Below are 24,156 nucleotides of genomic sequence, written 5' to 3'. Positions count from 1 at the left end.
ATGCCCATCCTCAAAAACATCAATATTAAAGACATTTATCAAGGATTCTTAGTGAATGTCTTGTTTGTATTTCTTTTTTCTACTAACTGGTTGTGTACCAAGATTACAAGGCTGTTATTCCCGGTCCGTGTTCTTGATTCACCTTTCTCCTGTTTTTAAATTTTACAGATTGGGGAGACTTTTTCTTCTGGTCCATAACTTATTTCCTCTATCTCTTCTTTCCCCTTGCCTTCTCTCTTGATTTCTTTTTTTCTCTACCATCTGCGTCACTGCTCTTTGCATCCTTCCTCCTACCCCAATTTATTTCTTTTCCTCTGCTCTCATGATTTTTTTTTATTTTTTACTCAATGTCTAGGAGAGGATCCTGAATCTTGCCTTTCACTATCACCTGGTCATTTTACCCGTGTCCCACTGTCCATTGCTCTTACATGCTTTCCTTGCTAATTCTCACTAACCCCGACTCTCTGTTCCTTAATTGCACCCATAGCCTCCTCTCATGAACATTTTTTAGGTCTCGCCTAGGCAATGCTTGCACTGTCTCTTCAAGACCTGCTGTATTGAGGTATGGACTTGAAGCTCCACCCATCTTTTCAATTGATTCCTGTTAGTGTCCTTTCTAAATCGTTACTTTTGATTCCTGATAACGCTTAGTAGTCCCTCCTTAGTACTGCCTTGTCTGCATTTGTAACCGCCGATGAGGACTGGCGCCCTTACTTGTGTTGTTACTCGGTAGGCTTTATTTACAGCCTCCGAACACTATTTTCTTAAACCACTCTGTCCTGCCTGCTGTTGCAGGCAGGACACGGTCTCCCCCAATGCTTTTTAGTAGCTTAGCATGGCGTCCACTTTATGGACGCTATAGAACTTTTAAATATGCTCCCCCACCAAGGCACCACCACCCCCAGCTGCAGTGACACCACGCTTCATGTTTCTTGAACCAGGCTCCATTGCGGGCGCTTCCTCCACATGCCACCATTGTTCCCCCTCTCTCTCACATCCATGGTTCCAGCGTGCTCTCTGCTCACTCACAGACTGGGCTTTTGGGCATTTCTGGGCTGTGAGACAGCGTGACTGCAACACGCTGTTCTTGCCGGTTGGTGCCTTGGTGACTAAATGAGCCAGTCCTGCCTTCTGCTGGCACTAGACGTGCCGTGACCCGTATCAGGTAAGTCCATACACATCCCCGATGTCCCCAATCTTCTGACCTGCAAGCAGTCCTGCTTTCTTTCTGAAACCACCGAAAGACAGAAATGCAGGATCCTTTTCCCCACCAGGACCAATTCTTAGGAATCCTTGAAATATACTGCTGCCTGGGGGGATTTACAACTAGATAACAATTTGTTGGTTTGTGTTGTCCTGCTTGCATCTGATCTCGCAGAGGCCATGTGAAGGGTTAACAATAGGGGGGATGCCTTTTAAATACAAAGATGTTCTCTTAAAAACTTACTTAATCTGAAATATATCACGATTTTAGGTTTGTGTGAAAAAGGTTTACTCCTGTTTCAAAAGCCTCAATCACTGCACAGGAAGAAATTGTGTTGCCCTTCCCAGACCGCAGGCGCACTTTCATATACCTCCGACACGCCAGGAAAATGCACAAAGTGCTGGGGTGCGCATTGCGAGGGGAGGGGTTAAGCAGTACTGGGCGCTGTATTTGAAAAGGTCTTGGAAGCAGATCGACAGAGAAGCTGAGGTACGGCACAGAGGTTGACCAGCCTTCAGGTGAGAGCAGGGAATAGCTCAGCAACCATGGTTTAATACCCCCATTTAGTTATTGCGATTTGTCCATTCTCGGGCGCTGCTCAATACATTCGGGCACGTGACATGATTTGTGTAATTGAACATTCTCCCCTCCTTAAATTAAAGCCGTCACCACACTTATAAACCACACACTTTCATATTCTACTGGCAGACACTCTCTAGTTCACATTAACATCCGCTCTCGTATGCAGGGCTTTAAGTGGAGCGAAAAAATCTGGGGATGAGGGTATCTCTAAAAGAGCTGTGGCAAACCTGCTTACGGGACGAGGCCTGCACAATTAGGGGAATGGCCTACTACAAACTCTGCGCTGTACAAAACCAACACGTAAATAAAAGGCATTGTCATTTGCAATGTCATACAATGTCAATAGCTCAAACCCTCGCAAAGGAGAGACCTATTGCATTATAAATGCTTGTTTTTAAAGTGTTGGGATGGGGAGTGACTCATTTTCTAGTTTTCACATCTGGTCTCCTCTTACTCATTCCTAATTAACTCTTTTTGTGTTAGCACTGCAATCCTTCCACAGCGCTTAGTCACCTGTTTTGTATAAGGTCAGAGTAGAAATAGATAATTGACAAGCATTATCCTAAACTACTTGTCATTTTGCCCCCATGTTTATATGTTGGGTTTTGTTTTTCACCAACTTCTACTTCCACTTAATGGAATTGCTTACATTTTGGTCTTTATAGGATTTTTAACAAAAATTGGACCTGGGATTTGAGACAGAGCATGAAATGTTTTTCTTGAGCTTTTCACAAAATGTACTAAGTTGGTTTTCCATTAAGCCCCATTCTATAAGATTATATACATCTTACATGACATTGATGGTTATTTGTCAATGACAGCTGGCATACATACTAAAGAATAGTGCCCATTGGAGCCAGAGATAGCTGTTAAACATATGTAATGCTGAAAATTAGGAAGAACCCCGAGTATTATGTAGCTATTCTCAACATTTGTGGAGAGAGACCTGCCTAATTTGTATCCTCTTTTCATTTTAGTGAAAAGGATTGCACTATTTTTCCTCTTCATTTTTTTAATCATTCAAACACTATCATATGGTCCACTGTGTAAAATGTCACGGACACGTCTAAAATGACCTACCTATCTATGTCTGCTTTTTCTACTGTCCTTTGAATGTCATTACATGAGCAGCACTAGTGAAGGATTGAACATTCACCAGAACTGAGTCAGTTGTCTTTGGAACGATCAGTATCCCATTCAATGGGATATAATATTTGGTTTAAACATAATCAAGCAATATTTTCCAAGCGCAAGGGCATTCACTGGTAGTTATTGACTGGGTTGGAATAATAGGGTATGAGGCCAGATTCTGCAGTTGTAAATAACAGTTCTAAAATGTTGGGGAAATTCAAAAGAATGTTTGTGAGATGGTGTGAATTTATGATACTGTTTAGGTGAAAGGTCACAATGAGCATGCCTTTTGGATTTTTTGTAATAAGGCTCTGCCATTGTTGTCCCCTTGAAATTAACTGTAGTGAGTGCCGGGTTTTGAAGCCTACAAGAAGCTGCGATATATAGAAAGGGTGATAACATAATTTAATCACAATATAGATCACATAGTGGCGGTGCATTCTAATTTCAGGAATTATAGTGAGTTCAAGATCAACTTCAAGCTGTGAAAATGCTGACCCTCTCTAGGAAGATAAATGTGGGAGAATTTTTTTTCCCCACAGATTTTCTATTGGAATTATGATTCGTGATATAGAAGCTAAAATAAGGACATACATTCACAAATATCCTCCTCTTCCATGTGAGAAAAAAGTCTGGCATGATGAGTATAACAGGCACTTTTAAATAACAGCTGCAGTTTGTTAATCAATTCCCCAGTGTTGTACTGAAGCTACCCCAGGGTTCTAAACAACATAAAGGCTAAATTCGTCATTGATGGCAAATACGAGACACATGTAGGTTATATGTTTGAATAGGAGCTATAGTATGTAAAACATTTATTATGGGGAACATTCTAGTAATGAACAAAACTAGGGGTTTAATAAGGGGTTTAATTTTGTTTTGGAAATAGTTGCTAGCCCTCCATAAAGCTAAAATGCGGGCACATATTCTAGAAGTCATCAATATCTTCTAATCGATGTGAGAAAAAATGCGTGACTTACTGAGCGGAATGTGCATTTCCAACAGCAGCACCAGCCTGTTGCTTTGCTCCCAACTAAATATTACAATATTCCAAAGCTAGACTGCAAACATGTCATACTTATACTTATAATGAAATGGGGCCCTGTTGCTGCGATACAAGCTGTTTAACACCTTTCTTGTAGATCAGACTGAAATAAATGAACATGGAGGGGTTAATACCTTCTTAATTAAAACAAATATACTTTCTTAGTTTGAAAGTGATAACGTTTTGGTGGACATGGAAAGTATGTTTAATCTTTCATTTTAAAGCATGGAATAGATTTGTAAAGAGAGCTCATTTTTAAAATGAACAGATTTGTGCTTCTCGGTGTAGTGACACTCTCCATATGAGCTGATGTTTGAACGTTTCATGTTTCTTCTCCATATTCCTTTTCTCAGTAGTTGCATCTCTGCATGGACGTGCACTGTTAAATATAAAAAAACGATGAAAACATTAAAATATATATATAGTTATTGGCTACAAAAATGTTTCTTCTCGCTTTAAAACAACAACATCTACACATGAAAGTGAATGTTCATAAAACTGTCTTCTCCAGAAGGATGTGTCTCCATGCACGCCCATTCTGTGAGCGGGTTGGCACTCTGACTTTTTATTGGAACTCTGACTTCCACAGGCAGCTGTAAGGCTTACAAAAAAAGGGTAGATCAATAACAAGGCCTGTCTCAGGTAGGTACTAGCTATGTATTTCTTGGGAACTCATCCAGCTAGGAGCCAATCGAAATGCAGTATTTTGATTGCGTACAGCTGTTTGATTTACAATGTTGGTTAGAACACATTGCCAGAGTTATGCAGGAACTGTAAGTTACCCTTACCAACCTATTTTGAAGTTGTATGTCACAGTGAGCTCTTTTTATTTCTCATTTTGTAGTCACAATAAATTATAGTAAAGTAGCCAGAAAGGAATAAGGATGACCTAACATTCTGTAAATAAATAGTGTCTTGTGGTTTAAAATTATAAAGGACAAGATGGAGAGACAAAATTGGGACTGTGGAGAAGTCATTTTTGCCAGTAGTTCCCCCAACTCCAGGGCTGGTGGATAATCATGTATTCAGTGATCTTGCATTTGGTAAAAAAAAAAAAAAAAAAAGTCACACCTATTGCAATATCTGAAATGCCTATGACCTCCTCAGACATGCAGTGCATATTCCAAGAAGATGCCTGGTCTTTCTGTGTGTGAACCCGGGTTAAATGCTACATGCCTGGAAGCGTGGTGTCAAGTTGGTGACATACCAATCAGAAACAAGTGTGAGGCATGCACACTTAAATCTAGAGTCAGTGCTTGTGAACTGGGAAAGTAGTGCCTAGCAACGGAAGCATGGTGTGGCGTTCTGGCCCCTACAAGCCTGAAACGTGTCTGACGTTGCTTTTGTTTCATGGCTTAACAAGTTCTAGACTGGTGAAGGCAGCATGGTGATTGTTAAGCCTGCATAGGCTGCCTGCTGAATATATCTCAGGGTAATTTCTGATCTTGGGGGAGTGAACCTCTGGTATGAATTGAGCATACTGCTCTAGGACAGTCCCCAGCAAATCTATATAGTTGGAGACTTGCATACCTACGTTCCAGTATAAACATATAGATATCTTCCCATGAACAGTATGGCAGGTGCTTGAAGGAAAGAGGTGGTTCAAGACTGACTGACCCTTCGGGGCAGGACTAAGAAGGATAGGCTTATTGATTGTTCTCTCCTGTAATGGCACAGGTGAGCTCAAATAAAAGATGCAATTGTGTGTTGCTAGTTTAATTCCCAATTATAAAGAATAATTCAGTCAGCTCCCTGAATCACTTTTTAATGGTAACTTTTCATATGAAGTAACAATATTTCATTATCCGACCTTAAGTGCTCGGTGACTTTTCTAAAACTGGATTGGAAGAATTATTTTTATGCTAGTAATTCTATTTCTGTAACTCTCTTTCCAAAATAGGCATGTCGTTGCTGTAAATGTGTACAGAATCCAGTTGAACCTTCTTCTCTGGACACTTTTTGACTGTAGTGCCATGCTCCTGCATAAGCTAGGCAAGGAGCTGGAAACATGTGATATGCATGCTTGGGTACCTGTAATATCTGCTGAGCTGTCAAAGGAAGGATCCACCTTTCAACTATGCAGGCACCTATCGATTCTGTCTTTGCCCTTAAAGAAGAAGCTGAAAATGTACCTGTAATGATTCGTTTTCCGTTTGTTGTGCTAAACGTCAATTATTTTGAATCGGTATTAATTCCTAAAAAAAATCAATACAATTGTGATATTATTTTAAAATTGTGAAAAGTGTTTGAAGTTTGATCCCTTATTCAGAAAATCTGAATCTCTCTTTAATCCCATTTTCAGATTTTATTATAATGCCCAAGGCCTGATCCATGCACCTCACTGTCTTGCTGTATTGAATCTACGGATTGGCCTTACAAACTGTTTGGAAAAGGGACCACCCCTCTTTGAGCTCTTACAAATCGCAATCACCTGCTCATGATCAAGACCGCATATCAGCTGAGAGTTGGACCCTGCCCGAGGGGTCTGTCTAAGGCAAAAAAGTTGGATGCTTGCACCGTGTGCCATCTCCTAATTTGCGTATGAGGCTTGAGTGTAGGCCCAGTAAGTCACATGTCGGAAGTGACTACTTCTCCCTTTTTATGCACACACTATGGGAACCGCAAGACTCAACCATACAGAGCCGTACAGTGCAGCGCATAGGCTTATTCTGAAGACCCACAGAAACTGGCAGAACTAACTACCAGGGAAGCCTTTATGTACAGGTACAAGGAAGTCTTCACTTTACCTTCAGTGAGACAATCACAAAGACTGGCAAATGGATTTTTGCACACAGCTACACTTGAATCATAAGTGAATGTTTCTTGCCAGAATAAAACAATTTGGCTGAAGATTACAGCTAAAAAATGTTTTCACAGATATTTCTTCACAAGAATGCAAGAATTCCCAGACTGCTTCTGCCCACTTATTGACAAAAGGCCCAGTGCCGTTCAGCTTTTCAGTATGACAGTACATCCACAGCTATTGCTTGATTAGCCTGAAGTACACGGTCATCTTAAACGTTGGTGAATACAATAGATTTTTATTAAGTAGGCCACTCATGATGGCAAATGAACGCTTTCTGTGCAACAGTATAAGTGGGATTCAATTGAACAGGAACTTTAGATGCAGGATTTTTTACAGCTGGTCATCCTGGATGAGACAACTACACAATCTGAGGTGAATTTGATGGCTGTAAAGCATGCAGTATTGTCTGAGATCGCTATGTAACCTGCATTTACGAAGTGACTTAGCCAGTACACTCTGATTCTCTGGCCTATGTAATTAGGCCCACTCCCCACCTCTATTCATTCAGTCCTAAACCAGCAATGACCTCCCTTCTGATTTGATGACTACTCGTTTGTATGATTAATATTTTAGTCTATATGAAATGTCCTACCCTGTTACTCAATTGTGTATATTTTTATTTAGAAAATCATAAATACCTTGAAAATCAATTATTTATCATATGTTAGGGATACTACTAATGTCTCAGACCTAAGAAATAAGTCTGGGTTTGGACAAAACATAGCTGAGTAGGGTAATAATTTACTGAAACTGAGCATGGTACAACGCATACGATACTAAATTGCTAACAATAGGTAATAATGATGACGGTTGTTGTTTCTTCTGGAGGAGCACACAATGGTCTGAACATGTTCTTGGCTGTGCAGCAAGAAATGGAACCCATGATTATTCCAACTGCCTGTTCTAGAGTATAGCAGGAAAATCAAGATAATTAATTGGTATGAGAGAATATTTATGGGCACTCAACTCTTAGCAGATATAGTCAGCGCAGATCATGGCTGTGACCGGATTGCCGAGGCAAGAATGTCAAACTTGGCAGTCGCTGCAAGGTTGGCTCTTGAGGAGCCAAGAGATGAAACAAGAACAGCAAAGTTCGAAAAAACCCAGGCCGGCAATGGTTTATCGATGTAAACAATAGCCTATATGTGTAGCTTTCTTATTGGTTCGCCTGCAGCCTTGTTTATTGGTTCGGATAAGAATGTAGGCCTTATCGTACTCTGTCGACTAAAGTTGACATTAATATCCTTAATAGAATCTGTGCTGGTGAGGCTGCTGCAATAAGAGCCTATTTTCTTGTTGAGCACCAAGCTGATTAATCCAGCAGAAGAGCACTGTGGTGCATCTAGAGACGTTGTTTTTAATGGTAGACCTAGGTCGACAAGAAACTAATCCATTAATTATTTTAAATGTCCAAAAGGTGTTCAGTTGCATATATTTCTTTTTAAAGCAGGACACACTAAAAGAAGTTGGAGTTCTACATTGACTCTACAACTGGAATAAATCAAACATTTTAGCCAGTTTCATTAATACTTCCCATCTATTGCGACATTAAACCATGATGCACTTCCACTGCTTATTTATGTAGTCACAGATAATCCTCTTCCCTATCAATTCGTGAAGAAGCATGCTGAGGTGGCCATGCAGTTTGTGAGAATGTCTGTTGTCACCTTACCATATGGTGATAACACTTCATTGCACTCTGAAGCTGCATTCCAGAGGCACACAACATTTAAGAAATCTTTGATGAATAAATAAATAAATAGGACACTAAGACTGTCACAGTGTTCCTTCACAGGCTGGATAAAATTGTACTGTATAGTGTCTGAGTTTCAGATGTGTGTGTTAAATTTATTGTTCTATTGATTACCCTGATAGACCTATTTGTTTCAAGATTTTGATTGCTCCACTCAAAGGCCTTGAACTACAGACCAATGTGTGCTGCCCAGATGTCTAGGATTTATGTGTTAACTCATTCGCAGTGACCTTCGTGCTAACAAGTTCAGTAGCACTGATTGGAAGACAGTCCTATTGATGAATATCTTTATCCCCAACCTGTTATTTGTGTCCCAAGTATGTAATCAGTTATACCAAACATGGATTTACATGTTTACATGTCCTCATTATTTAACTGCTGTGGAGTACAAGGTCCCCTAGAATATCCTTGGTCTCTGTGAAATTGGTATTAAAAGGTGAAGTTGATGCATCCATCTCAAATCCCACTGCAGAGCATCCGAGCAATAGGAAGTTGCCTCCTGGTCCAACAGTAGCTCTGTGCTCAAAGACCTGTTCAAGGCAAAGAAAAGATGTAAAACTCTTTTCCTTTTTTACTATTTCTTCCCTTCCATAACATGGTTCCCCATGCAGTCTCTTAAATCTTTACTAATGAAGGTACTTAGTGTTTTGCCGATGCTCCAATGGGCTTTTCTGGCCAGAGTCGCATCTTCAGTGTACTTCCTTTCATAACTTAGGGTTGCTATTGAACGCTAACACCAAGCCATGAAGAGACTGATGGTTGGTGGCATACCATTCTCTGTGGTCTAGGTCTTAAATGTCATCATGAATGACATCACCAATAAACTCAAGTAAAACATGTTGTTAGCTGGCTTTTTTATGTATTACACCAAAACGAGGTATACTATGTAGAAAGTCCAGACAGCCCTTACTGGCTTAAATTAATAATCCCAAATGCTCTTTTATGTCGTAGTGTGGGCGAGCAGTATAGCCTTATCAGAGGGTAGTGTTAATGCATTTGTTGAACACAGTAAGAGTCAATAAATGACACACATACTCAAGAAGAAATTCGAGACCAATTTAGAAAAATAATTATTTTTATATTTATTTTAACACCAAGAACTTCGTAATTGTGTAAGTACTTTTCAAAATAGCAATTTTTAAATTTAAACAAAATGTTCACTCGAATGCATTTTTACGCGGTAATGCTTTTCTATGGAGAAAAGAGCATATGGTTATTTGAAAACGATTTCCAGGGGTCCCCGTTAGGACTTAGGGCCATATGTATCATAGTTCTGTTTTGCGAATTCTAAATAGCGATTTCTAAGGAATCGCTATTTAGAATTCGCAAAACGGTATGTATGTACAAAATCGCTTTTTTATAGCGATTCCTTATCATTCCTAATTAGCGATTAGCAAATTGCTAATCGCAAATTACCCATTCATTTCTATGGGCCAGGAGGCCCATAGGAATGAAGTGGAAATTTGAGATTAGCAATTTGCTAATCGCAAATTAGGAATTATTTCAAGGGTGCAGGGGTGTCTCAAGAACACCCTGCTGCACCCCTGAAAATGACATGTGGGGGCATATGGCGCACATACATGCCCTAAGGGCATGTATGAGCGTCATATGGCACCTTTGTTTTTTTTGTAAAAAGCTTTTTTAAAAGAATTCGCAACTTACCACCAACTAGAAGTTGGTGGTAATTTGCGAATCCTTATGGGCATTTTTTGAATATTTTTTCTTTGATACATTGCATTTAGGGAATCGCTAAATTTGCGATTCCTTATTTTCCATCAAACATGTTACATACATACCATTTAGCTAATTAGCATTGGCAAAGGCCGAAATTCGCATACATATGGCCCAGAAGGTGCTAGGGGGCCAAGGTCCAAAGTCAAACCAGCAGTTCGCGTTAACATACCCTGGAGTGTCCGGGTGCAGAGGTGCTGAATGGGATGGTAGCTTTGCGCGCTACACCGTAGGCAAAGAGTGGGCCACCTAGAAAAAGACTGCAAAGGGGAACTTGGAGACAAGTCTGGAAGTTCCCAACGGGGGGCTCGGTTGATGGGAGTTCTGGTAGCAGGTGAGCACCGTCTCTTGTCGTGGACCTGGGCGGTGAGCTCTGGTGCAGAGGGTTTTGGTCGGCTGGTGCTCGTACAACAAAGGCAACCACGGATCTCGACCTTCAAAGGGTAACCATTCCAGGACAGCTGGGCCACTCTCTGTGCTGGCCTCTGCGATGTTGACGTCCCTCGTTGGCTGTTCGGTTTTTGCAGCATTGGAATACGGATTGGACTCGGACAAGCTTTGGTTGCTTGAAGGGGTCTGGTGCCTCAGGTATAGGTGCAGGGGAGGCTCTGATTGGTTCTGGAGTCTTTTTACCTGGTGGGGAGACAGATTTGACCTTCTGGAGCACAGTGACCTCTTCGTGGGTGGCTGCTGCGTCATTGGACGCTGCGAACAGCAGATTGGTGAACGGGACTTTGCAGTCGATGCCTGAGGGCTGCATTGAAGTGGCTCCTCCACTTCAAGGGAGATGTTGATGGCTTGGCAAAGTGCTAGAGGCCCTTCAAGGATTTTGGAGAATGCACAGCTGCAGAATGAGTTGGGTTGTTGCAATTGTCGGGACAGGAGCAGGTAGGCAGGCAGGGTTTGGCGCCAAAGTTCATCAGCAATATGCAGTTTTTACTTCTTTCGGCTCTTCTTTCTTCGGTCAGATGAGTCTAAGTTCCTGGTGTCAGAAGGCCACCTAAATACTCCATTTAGGAGCGTTACTGGGAGTGTTAGGTGATAGCCAATGGTTTACATACCCCTGGGGTGATTCTAACCTCTATACTTCCTGTGGGGAGTTGGCATAACCCTGGCCCAGAGTTCCTAGTTTCACCAAAAAACAAGGTGGTTAAACCGTTCTTTGATTTTCCACTTCAGGCTGCCCACTTCAGGGGTCTGCTCAGCCTGTGTGACATGCCTCCTGACTAGCTAATTTCCCACCTATCTGGTGCAAAATGGGCCTCAGGACATGGGGATAGCATCTCCCAGGTCTGGGGGAAGCCGGGGTCACATATCAAAGGCAGCAGAAGCTTTAAAGCCTGTACTTGGTATTGTAATTCACTAGTCATCCTGCTGGAGGAGGCATTGTTCCTGTCCTCTCAGATCCCTGGCCTTCTCCTCCAGGAGATCAAAAACGTGTCTGTGGTGGCAAGCCGGTTGATACCAGTCAGCCAGCACACTAGAGGGCTGGTAGGTTTTCATAGGGTACTTCTAAGGAGCCCTCGGGATGCATGTCATAATAAATCCAACACTGGCACCAATGTAGATTCAGTAAGACGATGTGTTGGATTCCAAACACCATTATTTTCAGTGAAGCAGTTATGTAGCTGGGTAACTCATAATGATCAGTGCCCAATACATACCTTAAGATAGCTTCCCTGTTCACTGGCAATATCTAGTAATGGAAATAGACCTCACAGGGGCATTTCTGCTCATGCAAATATGTCAAGGGCCCTGGAGCTTGGGTAGGATGACAGCAAGTTGCTGAGCAGAACCTATATCCGGAGTAACGTTGTGCTTCGGCCACCCCCGTCGGCCCTTGACGGTTTTACTAGGGGTCCATCCATTCCCCAGTTAACGTCAACTAGGGTCTCAACCGCCCCTGGTAATTCACATACATTTATAGAATACCAGGCGGTAGTGCTCCCATTCACTTCACTTAACCTCGGTCCTGAAGAGGTGCCAATTGACCCGTTAGGGGCAAGCACAGGCACGAAACATGTCGACCTTATACACTGAGACTGCCCCTTAGGAACATCATAATCCCCACAGGGGCCCACTTTTGTTTTTACCTAGGCTAGAGCTACCTTTTCCATTTAAATTTAGCTGGAGTTTTTCACCAAAGTTAGTGCAGACATTGCTGTATATCTCTAGACACGTGTTTCTGGGTTGAGTCCTTCATCAGTAGAGAGCAGCAGTTTTAGAGAGCAAAGAAAAATCATCTGGGGTTGCTGTAAATGCTGCCAGGTTCCACTCAGGTCACAGTACCACTCACAGGCACACAGGTGCATCTCCAAAGCTCGTCAGCTTGCTGGCTCAAGGGAGCCTTTTAAACAGAATGGGGGGTGGGAGCGCACTGCCACTAACAAATCTCCTGAGGCGGAAAGCCGGGAGCGCTGAAAAACTGCATTTTAGAACTGTGAAATCTTTGTGTGTTTTTACCTACCTGCACTGAAGCTAGGCTTCCAGGCTTTGATTCTTAACACCCCGAACAGCCGATCTTGACGCTGTCACAGGGAATCCTTCCTCGCTGCCGCCATCTCCAGCGAGCGAGTTAGCCCCGCCCACTTTGCTGGCCACGCCCCCTTCCCCCAAGCTAAAAGGGCGCGCTGACTGCTAGCGCGGCCACACTAACAAATCTCCTGAGGCGGAAAGCCGGGAGCGCTGAAAAACTGCATTTTAAAACTGTGAAATCTTTGTGTGTTTTTACCTACCTGCACTGAAGCTAGGCTTCCAGGCTTTGATTCTTAACACCCCGAACAGCCGATCTTGACGCTGTCACGGGGAATCCTTCCTTGCTGCCGCCATCTCCAGCGAGCGAGTTAGCCCCGCCCACTTTGCTGGCCACGCCCCCCTCCTTTCCCCCTTTTCCCCTGACGCTCCTATAAAACCATGTGCATTGGCCGGAAGCGCAGCGGACGGGCGCAGCAGGCGCGACGATTGCGTGCCGAAGGCGCGCCTAAGGCAAGCCCGTCTGCGCCCGTCCGCGACCGACCGGGGCTAGGGGCATGTCACTCTGCCCAAATCATCACTTACACTTCCTCCCAACTCCGTACTCTTCATGGCCCGTGGCCTCTGCCCGCCTCTACTTGCTCCATCATATCTTCACATGATCTGGCCCCTATTTCTTCGCTTCCCCTTCCTCTCGTTCCTCCCACTACCCTTCATTTCTCCAGAGAGGAAACCAGCCCAGGCGCTCCTAGGACCCTCTTGGCCTACTACCTTAATACCCGGTCAGCAGTGGCCCCCTCACACGAACTGTCGGTGCTGTTGGATCTCTACGCACCTGATCTTCTCTTCCTAACCGAGACTTGGTTTACTGATGATTCTCTCCCTACCCTTCTGGCCACTCTTCCCGCTCCATATTATGCTCTACGAGCAGACCGTTCTACCGGTAGGACTGGGGGCGGCGTGGCGGTCATTACCCGGGCCGACCTCCCCTTCCAACTTCTATCCTTGCCAGATATCGCTACTACAGAGTACCTTGTCATTCGTACTACATCGACCACTCCCCCTCTTACCTGTTTTCTCACTTACCGGCCTCCTCAGTCACCTTTACTTTTTCTCTCCGATTTTCAAGAGATACTTGCCACACTTACGGTTAATAATTCTTCCATTCTACTATTGGGAGATTTTAACTTCTGGCCCTCAGACCCATCGGAATGTTCATCTTCTAAGCAGTTTTCAGACACGCTTCAATCTCTTAATTTTGTGTCACACGTTCACTCTCCCACTCACGTCAAAGGACACATCTTAGATCAGATTTGGTCCCTGAACTGTCCGGTAGGCTCCCTGTCCATTTTACCCTGCACCTGGTCTGACCATCACTTGATCTCGTTTACCCTTCCCATTAATTCTCCTGTTAGGCCCCCGCTCCCAAAGAATGTTTGGGTCCGCTCATGCAGCCGAGTGGATCCGGAGAATTTATCTGCATTATTAATTTCTTCCTATCCTACCCTGCAAGGCATATCCACTCTTTCTCAGGCCTCCGCTATCGAACACTGGCTTCTCTCAGGCTGCGATTCCATTGCCCCGCTGAAGCGGGTGACGTCAAAGCGAGAGAAGGATGCCAACTTGTGGTTCAGCAATGATCTTAAGACCACCAAACTGGCGGTGCGCCGAGCCGAGCGAGCCTGGAGGAGGAAATATTGCCCCATACTCAAATCTGAGTTTACCACTCTCCTGGCCCAGTATAAAAAGGCCATCCTGGAGGCAAAAACGACCTATTTCTCCTCTAAAATCCTCACAGCTGAGAATCGGCCGAGGGAAATCTTCTCGAAAGTTCATAATTTGGCTTTTTCTGACAGGACATCTCTCAAGCCCTCCCCCTCCCAGGACCTTTGTCATTCCCTAAACAACTTTTTTATTGAGAAGATTGCAACTATTAAAGCCAACATTCCCTTACCTTCCCCGACCTTTGTTGACCCTCAGTGTCCTCCATCTAAGGGACAACTCGATGCCCTTCCCCTCCTCACTAAGGAATCTTTGACCTCGATTATCCCCTTGGTCAAATCTGGTTCCCCACTGGATGTTTGCCCCGCGCACATTCTTCGCCATATTTACACAACCTGCCCAGATCCCCCCTTCACTTCCTCAACAGTTCTCTTTCCCAGGGAGTCGTACCCAACTCACTGAAGACAGCTGTCATTGTCCCCATTTTAAAGAAGCCTGGCGCAGACCCCTCGGACCCCGCCAATTATCGCCCCATCTCTCTCCTACCATTCCTGGCTAAAGCGCTCGAACGCCATGTCACCAAGTCTTTGAGCACGTTTGTTGAGGAGCATGGGGCCAGGCCGGTTTCCGCCCCGCACACTCTACGGAGTCCGTAGTTCTCTCGGTCCTTGATAACCTCAGGAATGGAATGGATACCAACCAGGCCCAGGCTTTGGTTCTCCTCGATCTCTCAGCCGCCTTCGACACGGTTGATCATACCATCCTACTTTCCCGTGTCGGGGCGGCGGGGATCGGGGGTACCGCTCTGGTATGGTTGTCCTCCTTCCTGAGGGACCGCACCCAGGCTGTTCGCCTGGGTGATTTTTCCGCGGACTTCCGGAAAGTTCAGTGCGGGGTCCCCCAAGGTTCCTCCCTTTCACCTCTTTTGTTTAACCTCTATATCGCCCCCCTTATTTTTTAGTTACAGCAAATGGAGGTCAACGTGTATAATTATGCGGATGACCTCCAACTTGTTTTCAATCTGTCTTCTTCCTCTGCTTCCATTTCAAACTTTCAGTCTATTATGATTTTTATCCGGGACTGGATGAGCTACAACCACCTGAAGCTTAACCCGGATAAAACCGAGTTGGTGTTGACGGGTGGTTGTTCCAGTCCCTGGTCTTCTCTTTTTTGGCCCCCTTCCCTAGGCTCTCCCCCGGCCCCTTCTACTTCGGTTAAAACTTTATGTATCAAACTTAACCCCCAGCTCACTCTCCACTCCCAGGTTAGTTCTGTGGTGTCCTCCTCCTTTTTGTCACTACGCACCATCCGCAAGGTATCTCGTTTTTTTTCTTTTGATGCCTTGAAATTGATCATCCTGGCGATGGTTATTTCCCGCCTGGATTATGGGAACGCCCTGTATGCAGGTATTCCTGCATACTGTCTAAAGCGCCTACAGCTGATCCAGAAGCAAGCGGCACGGTTGGTGTTCAATCTCCCAAAATCTCACCACGTAACACCCCTTCTCAAATCCTTGCACTGGCTCCCTATCCGTGAACGCGTCCAGTTTAAGCTCGCCTCCATCACCTTTCAAGCACGACTGGGCGCGGCTCCGGCCTTTATCACATCTGAGATCGTTCCCTATGTTCCTACTAGGGACCTACGATCTTCCACACAATCCCTGTCATCAGTCTCCCGTTTCCGGAGGAAGAAATGGGGAGGATCAAAGTTCGCGACCCTTGCCCCAGTCATGTGGAATTCCCTGCCTCTTGAGCTTAGATCTCTGACTCATTACCCTCAATTCCGCAAGAAACTTAAAGCCTATTTATTCGTTAAATCTTTTAACTAGGTTGGTTCGTGATTTGCTCTTTTTTTAGTTATTTTTCTGTCTTCCCCCCTGGGGATTTGTTTGTTGCAGCGCCATGAAACCGCTGGTGAAAGTGCGCTTTTATAAATATTTTAAACTCAAACTCAAACTGCCTCACAGTCCCAGCACAGTTCGCCCCTTTGCATCCTGGTAAATGCAGTACACAGTTCCAACTTACTTCAAAATTAGCTGGAGTTTTTCATCAAAGGTAGTGCAGACATTGCTGTATATTTCTAGACACGTGTTTCTGGGTTGTGCCCTTCATCAGTAGAGAGCAGCAGGTTTAGAGAGCAAAGAAAAATCATCTGGGGTTGCTGGAAATTCAGCTAATTTTGAAGTAAGTTTGAACTGTGTACTGCATTTACCAGGATGCAAAGGGGCGAACTGTGCTGGGACTGAGAGGCAGTGTGCTCCCAACCCCTATTCTATTCTGCAATGGCAGTTTGCATGTCGTTTTGTGGGCGGTCTATTTTGGGTGGCATAAGACATGCTGCAGCCCATAGGGACGCTCTTTTATGACCCATGTCCTGGGTGCACCAGGTACCATTTACTAGGGACTTACAAGGGTGCAAAAGCACTTGCTAATTGGGTTCCAGTTAGACATTTCATTTTTAGAGGAAAGAAAACTGCCACCGGAGTCTGGTTAGCAGGCTTTAGTGCACTGTCAGCGTCGAAAAACTAGCATCTAGCAGTTCAAATGGGGGCAACAAAGTGGGGGGACACTGTAAAGAGGTCTAGCTTCCTACACAACATCACTGGTTATTCTCTCTGGTTGGAATGAGGCATGCCAGAATTCTTGATAAAATCTGTTCTGTCCCCCAAAACAGGGGTCCTTAAGCACCCCAGACTATGTAAGGTGTGCTATGTGTTGTTTGCTGCCCATGTTTGATAGCTGGTTGACCAATCATGTTAGAAATGGTGCCCTATTAAAGACAGTGATTTTGCATTTAATGGCATTTCCGTTCAGGTTGTCTTTGTCCACTGTGGATCGGACCACCTGTGAGCTACTACTCCTGGAATCGTGCTGAATCTCGCTTAGCAAAGGATAGTCCAGGCTGAAGCATATCCATGAATTCCACAAACGATGCCTGCTTTCCCAGCTCAATGCAAAAACCAGAAAATAATTTTCTCAGAAGATTGGTGGAAGAATACGACATTTATAAAAGTTGCAGTTTTGATTACTCCTAGATGTCCTTAGTCCATCTACCTCAGGCCTTCTTTCACTCATTCTCATACGTCTTAAAGGCGAAGTCCTGCTGCACCAGCTCAGAAGAATTGTGCCAGGAAAAATAGAGCATGTTGCTGTTTCCCTGAAGGCTAACAGCAATCCTAGGGCTGAAAGAAGCCCTCATGCCTGAGACATTTTTTAGAAGAAGAGGAAGATGTACTGCCAGATGACTGGAGAGAAGCAGGTATCTGTTGAGGAGGTCAAGAGTGAGGTTTATCTGTCTGAAACATATGTGATTTCTGTTTTGAGGTAGTTAGTCACGTAGCAGCCATAGGGACTTTGCAGCACTGCTGGCCAGAAGATATCTGGAGACGTTTGTGGTGTAATAGTCATTTGTCTCTAGGAGGAATTTTAAGATGGTGAGTGTGATGAGCTTTAAGTTCCCGATCTTGTATCATTTCTCTTTTTCTGTGAGCCTGGTTAACCCCGCCACCAGCCTAATGGTGTTGCATGGCTTTTAACCCTATGTCCTAACCCTATTGGCTCAATCCCGTATGCCCTCATTCCATAAACTTCTGAAAGCCTTATTGTTCTAGAAGTAGTGTGGTACAAAGTTGCTCCACACTTCAGCACTAAGTCTAATTCCAAGTTTCCCATTTCCAACTGGAAACTGGTTGATGTCTATGGGCCTGTGGATGTGGCTGTAAACTAAAAGTCTCAATCAAGACCTTTTGGTTTGAGTTTCGGGCCCTTAAAATGGGATCTTCTGTGGCTCCCACAGACATCCATTCACAACTTAGAGAACAGGTACGTACCCATTGCCAACTATCTCACTTGGATTTTATGGGGTGTCTGACGACCATCCAAACAACGAATACCAGATCTCAGGTGGTCTAGTTAATTGGGTATTTCAAGAACATTAGCTATGTGGTAATGTGCTTGCCAGTCCTCCTTTTTTGCATTTTAGTGGGAGTCCCAATTCCCCTTTGAATTTTTCTCATTTGGACTGTTGTGGCAGATTGTTAGCCACCTGGGCTCATGCGCTTAGAAACGTGAGCAAATAGCTGCGATAGGCTAAGGATACTGGAAACTGTTTACCCTTTCCAAATGATACAGTTGTATAAATGATTAATACAATACTGTCGACTCCAGCTGTTGGGGAAAGAAACTTACTGAGTTGTACTGGGCGTTCATTGTGGTTAAATCAGAAACTTTGTTTAAGAAGCAAGAGCAGTGGGGACTAGGTATTGTTTGGCCACCCACTAAATCTGATGTTTTGTCATGCTTTATTGAAGTTATTACACTGTGGGCCTCATTATGAGTTGGCTGGAGTGGTAGCCCCCAGTGGGATACGACTTTTGCTAGTTCCAAGTGTTCCATTATTACTGGGTGTGGAAACATAAGGAGCAGATGAGCATGCAGTAAAACCGTGAGTGAAGAGGGGCAGGATCTGTAGGCACGGGTTCAGTCCAGCCCCGCCTCCTCTGTTCAGCACCATGTGAGGAGCAGTCCACACTCCTCCAGTAAGGCCAGTCCTCTCTCTTCCCAGTCTCCGGCCCTGTCCATCAACCTCAAACAGCTCCTCCCCAAACCCCTGATATTTACCACTTGCTGCACCACAGCCCCCTGATGTTTACCCCTTGCTACACCGCAACCCCCTGATAATTTCCACTTGCCGAGAGAAGGTTGCAAACAACAGGGACTTTTGTTCCAGGAATCATGGAAAACATGCAGAAAAAAGCCCTGGTAAATCCTGGTCTGCATGGTTATTTCCCATTCTGTAGATAAAATCTCCTGATAATGGACAGATTTAGGGGTGGGTATACCAGCCAACATTGGAGAGGTGGATCCCTGCTATCACCGCACATCAATCTAGGCAATTCGTAATGAGGGGTTGCGAGTACCTGCACTACCATCCTGCTGCAGCTACTATATAAAATCAACTTTGCCTGGTAACTCTTAAGTTTGTTCACTTTGTCTTTCTGCTGTATTTTAGGAGGTAAACAACGTAGTAAACTAAAAATATGTTTGTTATTGCTACAAAGAGATTAATTTGATGGATTTCTGTTTTAGCTTCGAGCCCAGAATCAAGTGCTAAAGAAAGCTGTTTTGGACGAACAAGCAAATTCTGTTGCTATCAAGGTATTTAATCCACTATTTTCGTTTCTATTATTTGTTGTCGAAGTTTGATGAGTGGATCTTTGGCCAAAAAGGCTAAAAGTGCAATGGCTAGGGTAATCTTCTCTTCCCACCCCACACTGGTACTTTGAAATAATGGATGGACTGTGGGTGGTAGGCTGTATTTAGTTAGCGGGCAGAGCCTGTTCTCATTGGCTTGACCTACATTTGAGCTTGTTTTCTGTGAAAAGTTGCTTTTTCCTTGGAAGCAGTTTCCTGGGATCTTTAGAACTGAACAGATGGTAGATTTGTTAAAAGTATATTTGATGCACAACACTTGGTAGGAGGATAGTTGAATGCCCCCCATTAAGTAAACACCTTAAAGTAGCAATAGAAAATTGGGGCAGGGTTGGGTTTCCATATTGGACAGAGGAAAAACCCCTGGTAGGCTGAGGGCCAGGAGGGCTCTTTTATGGAAGGATAGAACGAGGGTGACCATTTCTCCACCCCCGGCAAATAGCCCTGCTGAGGGAGTTTTTCTGTGGCCCATGCTCCATGACCACCCAAACCCTCCTGAAGACTGTTTGACTCACTTGCTGCAGTCACCTTGTACACGGCTGCTTTTAGCTCCCAAGCCCACCACAGAACATGAACAGTAAAAAAAACTCAAAAAACCGAGAATCAGTTCACATAGCCATGTTCCATGAGGCGAATGGACCTGCTGATGCGCGTCATGACCTTCTCGCTGGCTCCAGTTTGCCTCAGACATGCTTCCAGCACTGAAGTGCGGCTCGGTGGGGACTTCCAAACAAAACGCACAGTGTTCTTCTGAAAGCAACAACAACGCGAACAGCAAATACTTTTTTTAAATGTCACACAGGCGGAAACCGAATCGTGGAAAAAATGATTAGCTGTCACTTTTTGTCCCAAATCATTTTGCTCCATTTCCAGTGACAGAAACGACTTTCTGCTGTGCCGCTTCCTTTTAGAAACTGCCTGCCTCGTATCATGAAAGTTCAAAGTCAAGGCCATGCGATAGAGTGTTTTTAATAACGGGCGTGAGTGATGCCGGAAAAGTGCGTGTATTCTTTAGTAAATTCAAAACGGGGGCGGGTGAATGTGCCCATGGGAAGTATTTTAACGTACCTATGCCGGGGCTGTAAGTCTGAGATGGCATTGACCTGTCTCCGAGCTGAACGTAATAAAAAAAAAACTATCTTTGAAGCGGGTTTACAGCCAGGCCCCATATTCATGCCCTTACATGTACAGGCAAAAACATTGATCGATTTCTCAACAATATCTATAGAAACCCTTGTGAGGGATGAAGTACATGTTTACAGCTCACATGTCTTGTATTCTTTGAGAGTCTGTCCTTTTCAGATTTTTTTTTGTTTTTTAATACAGCATGGGACTCTTCTACAGTGCAAATTAGGAACTGAGACGCCTTTTGATGTCTGTGTGAGCCTAGCTGACAAGTTTTCAGATTATGTTTATGCGACATTTTCATGGTTTTTTTGTACATCTGAATCGTACTGTGCCTAGAAATGTGACGCTTTGAGTGACACTTTCTTGCGAGTAAAACCAAGCAATGAAGGCCATGTAGTGATCAGTATCACACATTACCCCTGATTGAGCAACGAGAAGCTCTAAAAGGGCCTTGAAACTGCTGCAAAGCTCAGAAATGGAAGCCCACTAACCTACTTGGTAGTTAATACATTGCCTGGAGGAATCTTTATGCCATCTATGACACTTCATAAAATCACAGAAGGCTAATGCGCCTGCTGCAAAGCACAGTGTGTGACGCACAGGCCACAGGTTTGCATTTTATGTAGACCGCTCAGCGGGGTACTGGTTTAGCCTCGGAGATCCTTGTGTTATAATGGTTGTAATAAAGCTCAGTTTGTTATTAAATGGCATCCAGGAGCTGCATGCAAAGTATACGTGAATAACCTTACTGTTTATCAATATTCTAGGGTTGCTCAAAACAGTTCCTCTTGGTAGTAATAACAACTTATTATTAAGTACTGTATGCTTATGGGGCCAATTTTCACTCAGCTTCTCTTACTCCAGCCTCTCCAGCCCAACTCACTCTTTTCTATAGCGCTGGGACGCCCCTGGGTAGCCAACGCGCTTTACAAATCATCAATACAATACAATACAATTGCTCATATAGACAGATATATCTGACCCTCTTACAGTGTGTGCATATCACTGACTTGCTTAGCTTGGAAACTCAAAGCCTGCCTCCATATCACAGTTATGCCCAACACTTTTGAAGTCCCAAGCTGAATTTGTTTCCTTGATGGAATGGGTGTCGGTTTTTCATCTGCAGCTATCGCCCAGGTAGGATAACACTTAAACAAAAGGAGGGCTGATGGCCATTTAAGTGAGGCGCTTGTGCTGCCCAACTGAAACTATTAGTAATTGACCTCCTCATTCTGGCAATTTAATCAGGAAATGTCAGTGAAAGACTAACAGAAATCACACCATTAATATGTATAAAACACTAGCACGCCTGCAGTAAACACTGCGATTGCTCTCTATTCATTATAAGTCCTCAGTGATCTCCAAACATACCTCAGCTCAGCCCCTCTGATATCCCTAGCAACTAAGCCTGCAGTCAGGTACTCGGCTGGCTTATTTTGGAGTCTGGTCTGTTTCTGGTAACACCCCGCCCTCTGTACCTGAGCCTGGCCTATCTCCAGTATGCCACCATCGCTTCTACCAGGTGTTTAGGGCTGTGGTCTCAAGATCCCAGATGAGAAAGAGACCGGACTCAGCCAAGAGCAAAAGCTACAAGTCTGCAATCAGCCATTCTGATAGCAAACTTTGCGTGCGCCGTGCTGCACCGCTTGTCTAGTAGGGCTCGGCGGAGGCACAGAGAGGAGGGAAAAACAATCTGATCATGCCTGCTGCCCGCTTTGACCACTCCTCTGCAGTGGGCCCACCAAAACTCAACAGAAGGTGCCTGATCCACATGAGGCTACACCTGATGCTTGCTGTTGTTTATTTGTTCATTTAGCCACCCGCCTGCCTGATGTCACGTGTGTCTCAGGGAGACCTAGCCGGCCAAAGAGAGCACAATTTGTTTGACATACAGAAACAAATACATGGTGTTGCAAACTGTAACTATCACTATGTCACCATAACAATAAGTCCCCCAGGCTGGTTGGCGGGCTATTGTAATTGCTGTTGGCAGGGAGAGCAGAGAGCCGCGGCAGTGCACGATTAGGTGCTGCTCTCAAACTCCAGATTTTGGACCATCTAATGATGTACATAGTGTGCCAGGGAGCTCAGTATGCGGGACTAATGCATTTTAGTGTGATGATGTGGACACCAGCCCTAAAATGCGATAGCCTAACCCCTGATGTGTAGTACTTGACAAGGCTGTGTGAGTTCAGGTTGTGAGTTCAGATTGTAGGTCCGTGTTCATGACAGGGTGGTACAGAGAGCTCAGGAGTTGCTGCTGAGGGCAGAGCTTCAATTATTTACCAGTAATTGCATTACTCTAATCCCTTTACTTCCTCATGACATGGGGCAGTTCTGCCTCTGACACACCACTCATTAAAAACCTCAGTATATAAAAGCCTCTCTTCCCGCCCTCCAACCTCATTCTTTTTTCTCAAGTCACATATCCCTCAGTTGATCTAGAATACCAGGACCAGAGGGAGGGGAGTAATGACTTAAAGTGAAGGAAGGACTCCAAGCAATGCAGTTACGGGTAGGTAGTGTAACATTACCTTTTTGTCTCCCTCACCTTAATTCCTTACACCATGAGAAATACCCAAGCAATACACCAAGACAACTGTAAATCACTGCTTGGAATCTTTAATGTGTATTGAGTCTTACTCCCATTTGATCCTTATAAGAAAGAATTTTGAAACTAAAAAGAATCCCTTACCTCAACCTCTTGCATTATCCTATATGTGGCGGCTGTATGACATTACAACGCATGCTTTTACATCGCATGCCTTTACAACGCGGTTTTTACAACGCATGCCTTTACAACGCATAGTGATTTGGGGCGCTGGATAGTGAATTGTTTAATTTACTATTCCAACTCCAGTCCCGGTGGATAGTAGGGAAGGTGTTGGATAGTACATTAAACCTATTCCCTATCCTAGAGCGCCCCCCAGCGCAATGCGTTGTAATGGTTTGCGTTGTAAAAGTTGCGTCGTAAAGGCCCTGCGTGGTAAAAGTTGCGTTGTAAAGGATGTTTCCCTTATGTATCACTATAGAAGAAGGAATGACCCCAGTTGCTGCCTTTCAAATTGCCACCAATGAAGACCTCTCAACCTCTGCTAAGGATGCTGGCATCCCTTAGATGATCTACTTTGAATCCCTAGAGGAGAAGGTAAACAGATTCTGTGTGTGCCAATGTTATTATTGACCTAAAAGATCTGCTAAGGGTTTACACTGCAGGTTCAAAACCCTTATTTGTTGAAGCAAAACTAAAAAAAAAGAGAGAAGGAAACTCTGAAACCAGACACTCTTTCCAAATAAGTTATAATGGCTCTTCTGACATCCAATGAATGAAGACTCAACTCTTCTGGAGTCTCAGGATAAAACCACTGAAAG

At 44.2% G+C, this 24,156-nt stretch overlaps 1 protein-coding gene across 2 annotated transcripts in view; it reads left to right on the top strand.

The window, feature by feature from the left end:
* PPP1R21 (protein phosphatase 1 regulatory subunit 21) overlaps positions 1–24,156 on the top strand; it is a 374,265-nt gene that overhangs the window by 7,139 nt on the left and 342,970 nt on the right. For both annotated transcript variants that reach the window (XM_078649644.1, XM_078649645.1), the window contains exon 2: positions 19,534–19,602. In XM_078649644.1, coding sequence (XP_078505770.1) covers positions 19,534–19,602 — 69 coding nt within the window. The remainder of the gene's footprint in view (positions 1–19,533; positions 19,603–24,156) is intronic.

The sequence above is a fragment of the Lissotriton helveticus genome, chromosome 6 (genome assembly GCF_964261635.1).
Source record: "Lissotriton helveticus chromosome 6, aLisHel1.1, whole genome shotgun sequence".
NCBI classification, from domain to species: Eukaryota; Metazoa; Chordata; class Amphibia; order Caudata; family Salamandridae; genus Lissotriton; species Lissotriton helveticus.
The sequence above is the reverse complement of the archived record's forward strand: the minus strand, read 5'-3'. Positions and strand labels throughout refer to the sequence as shown.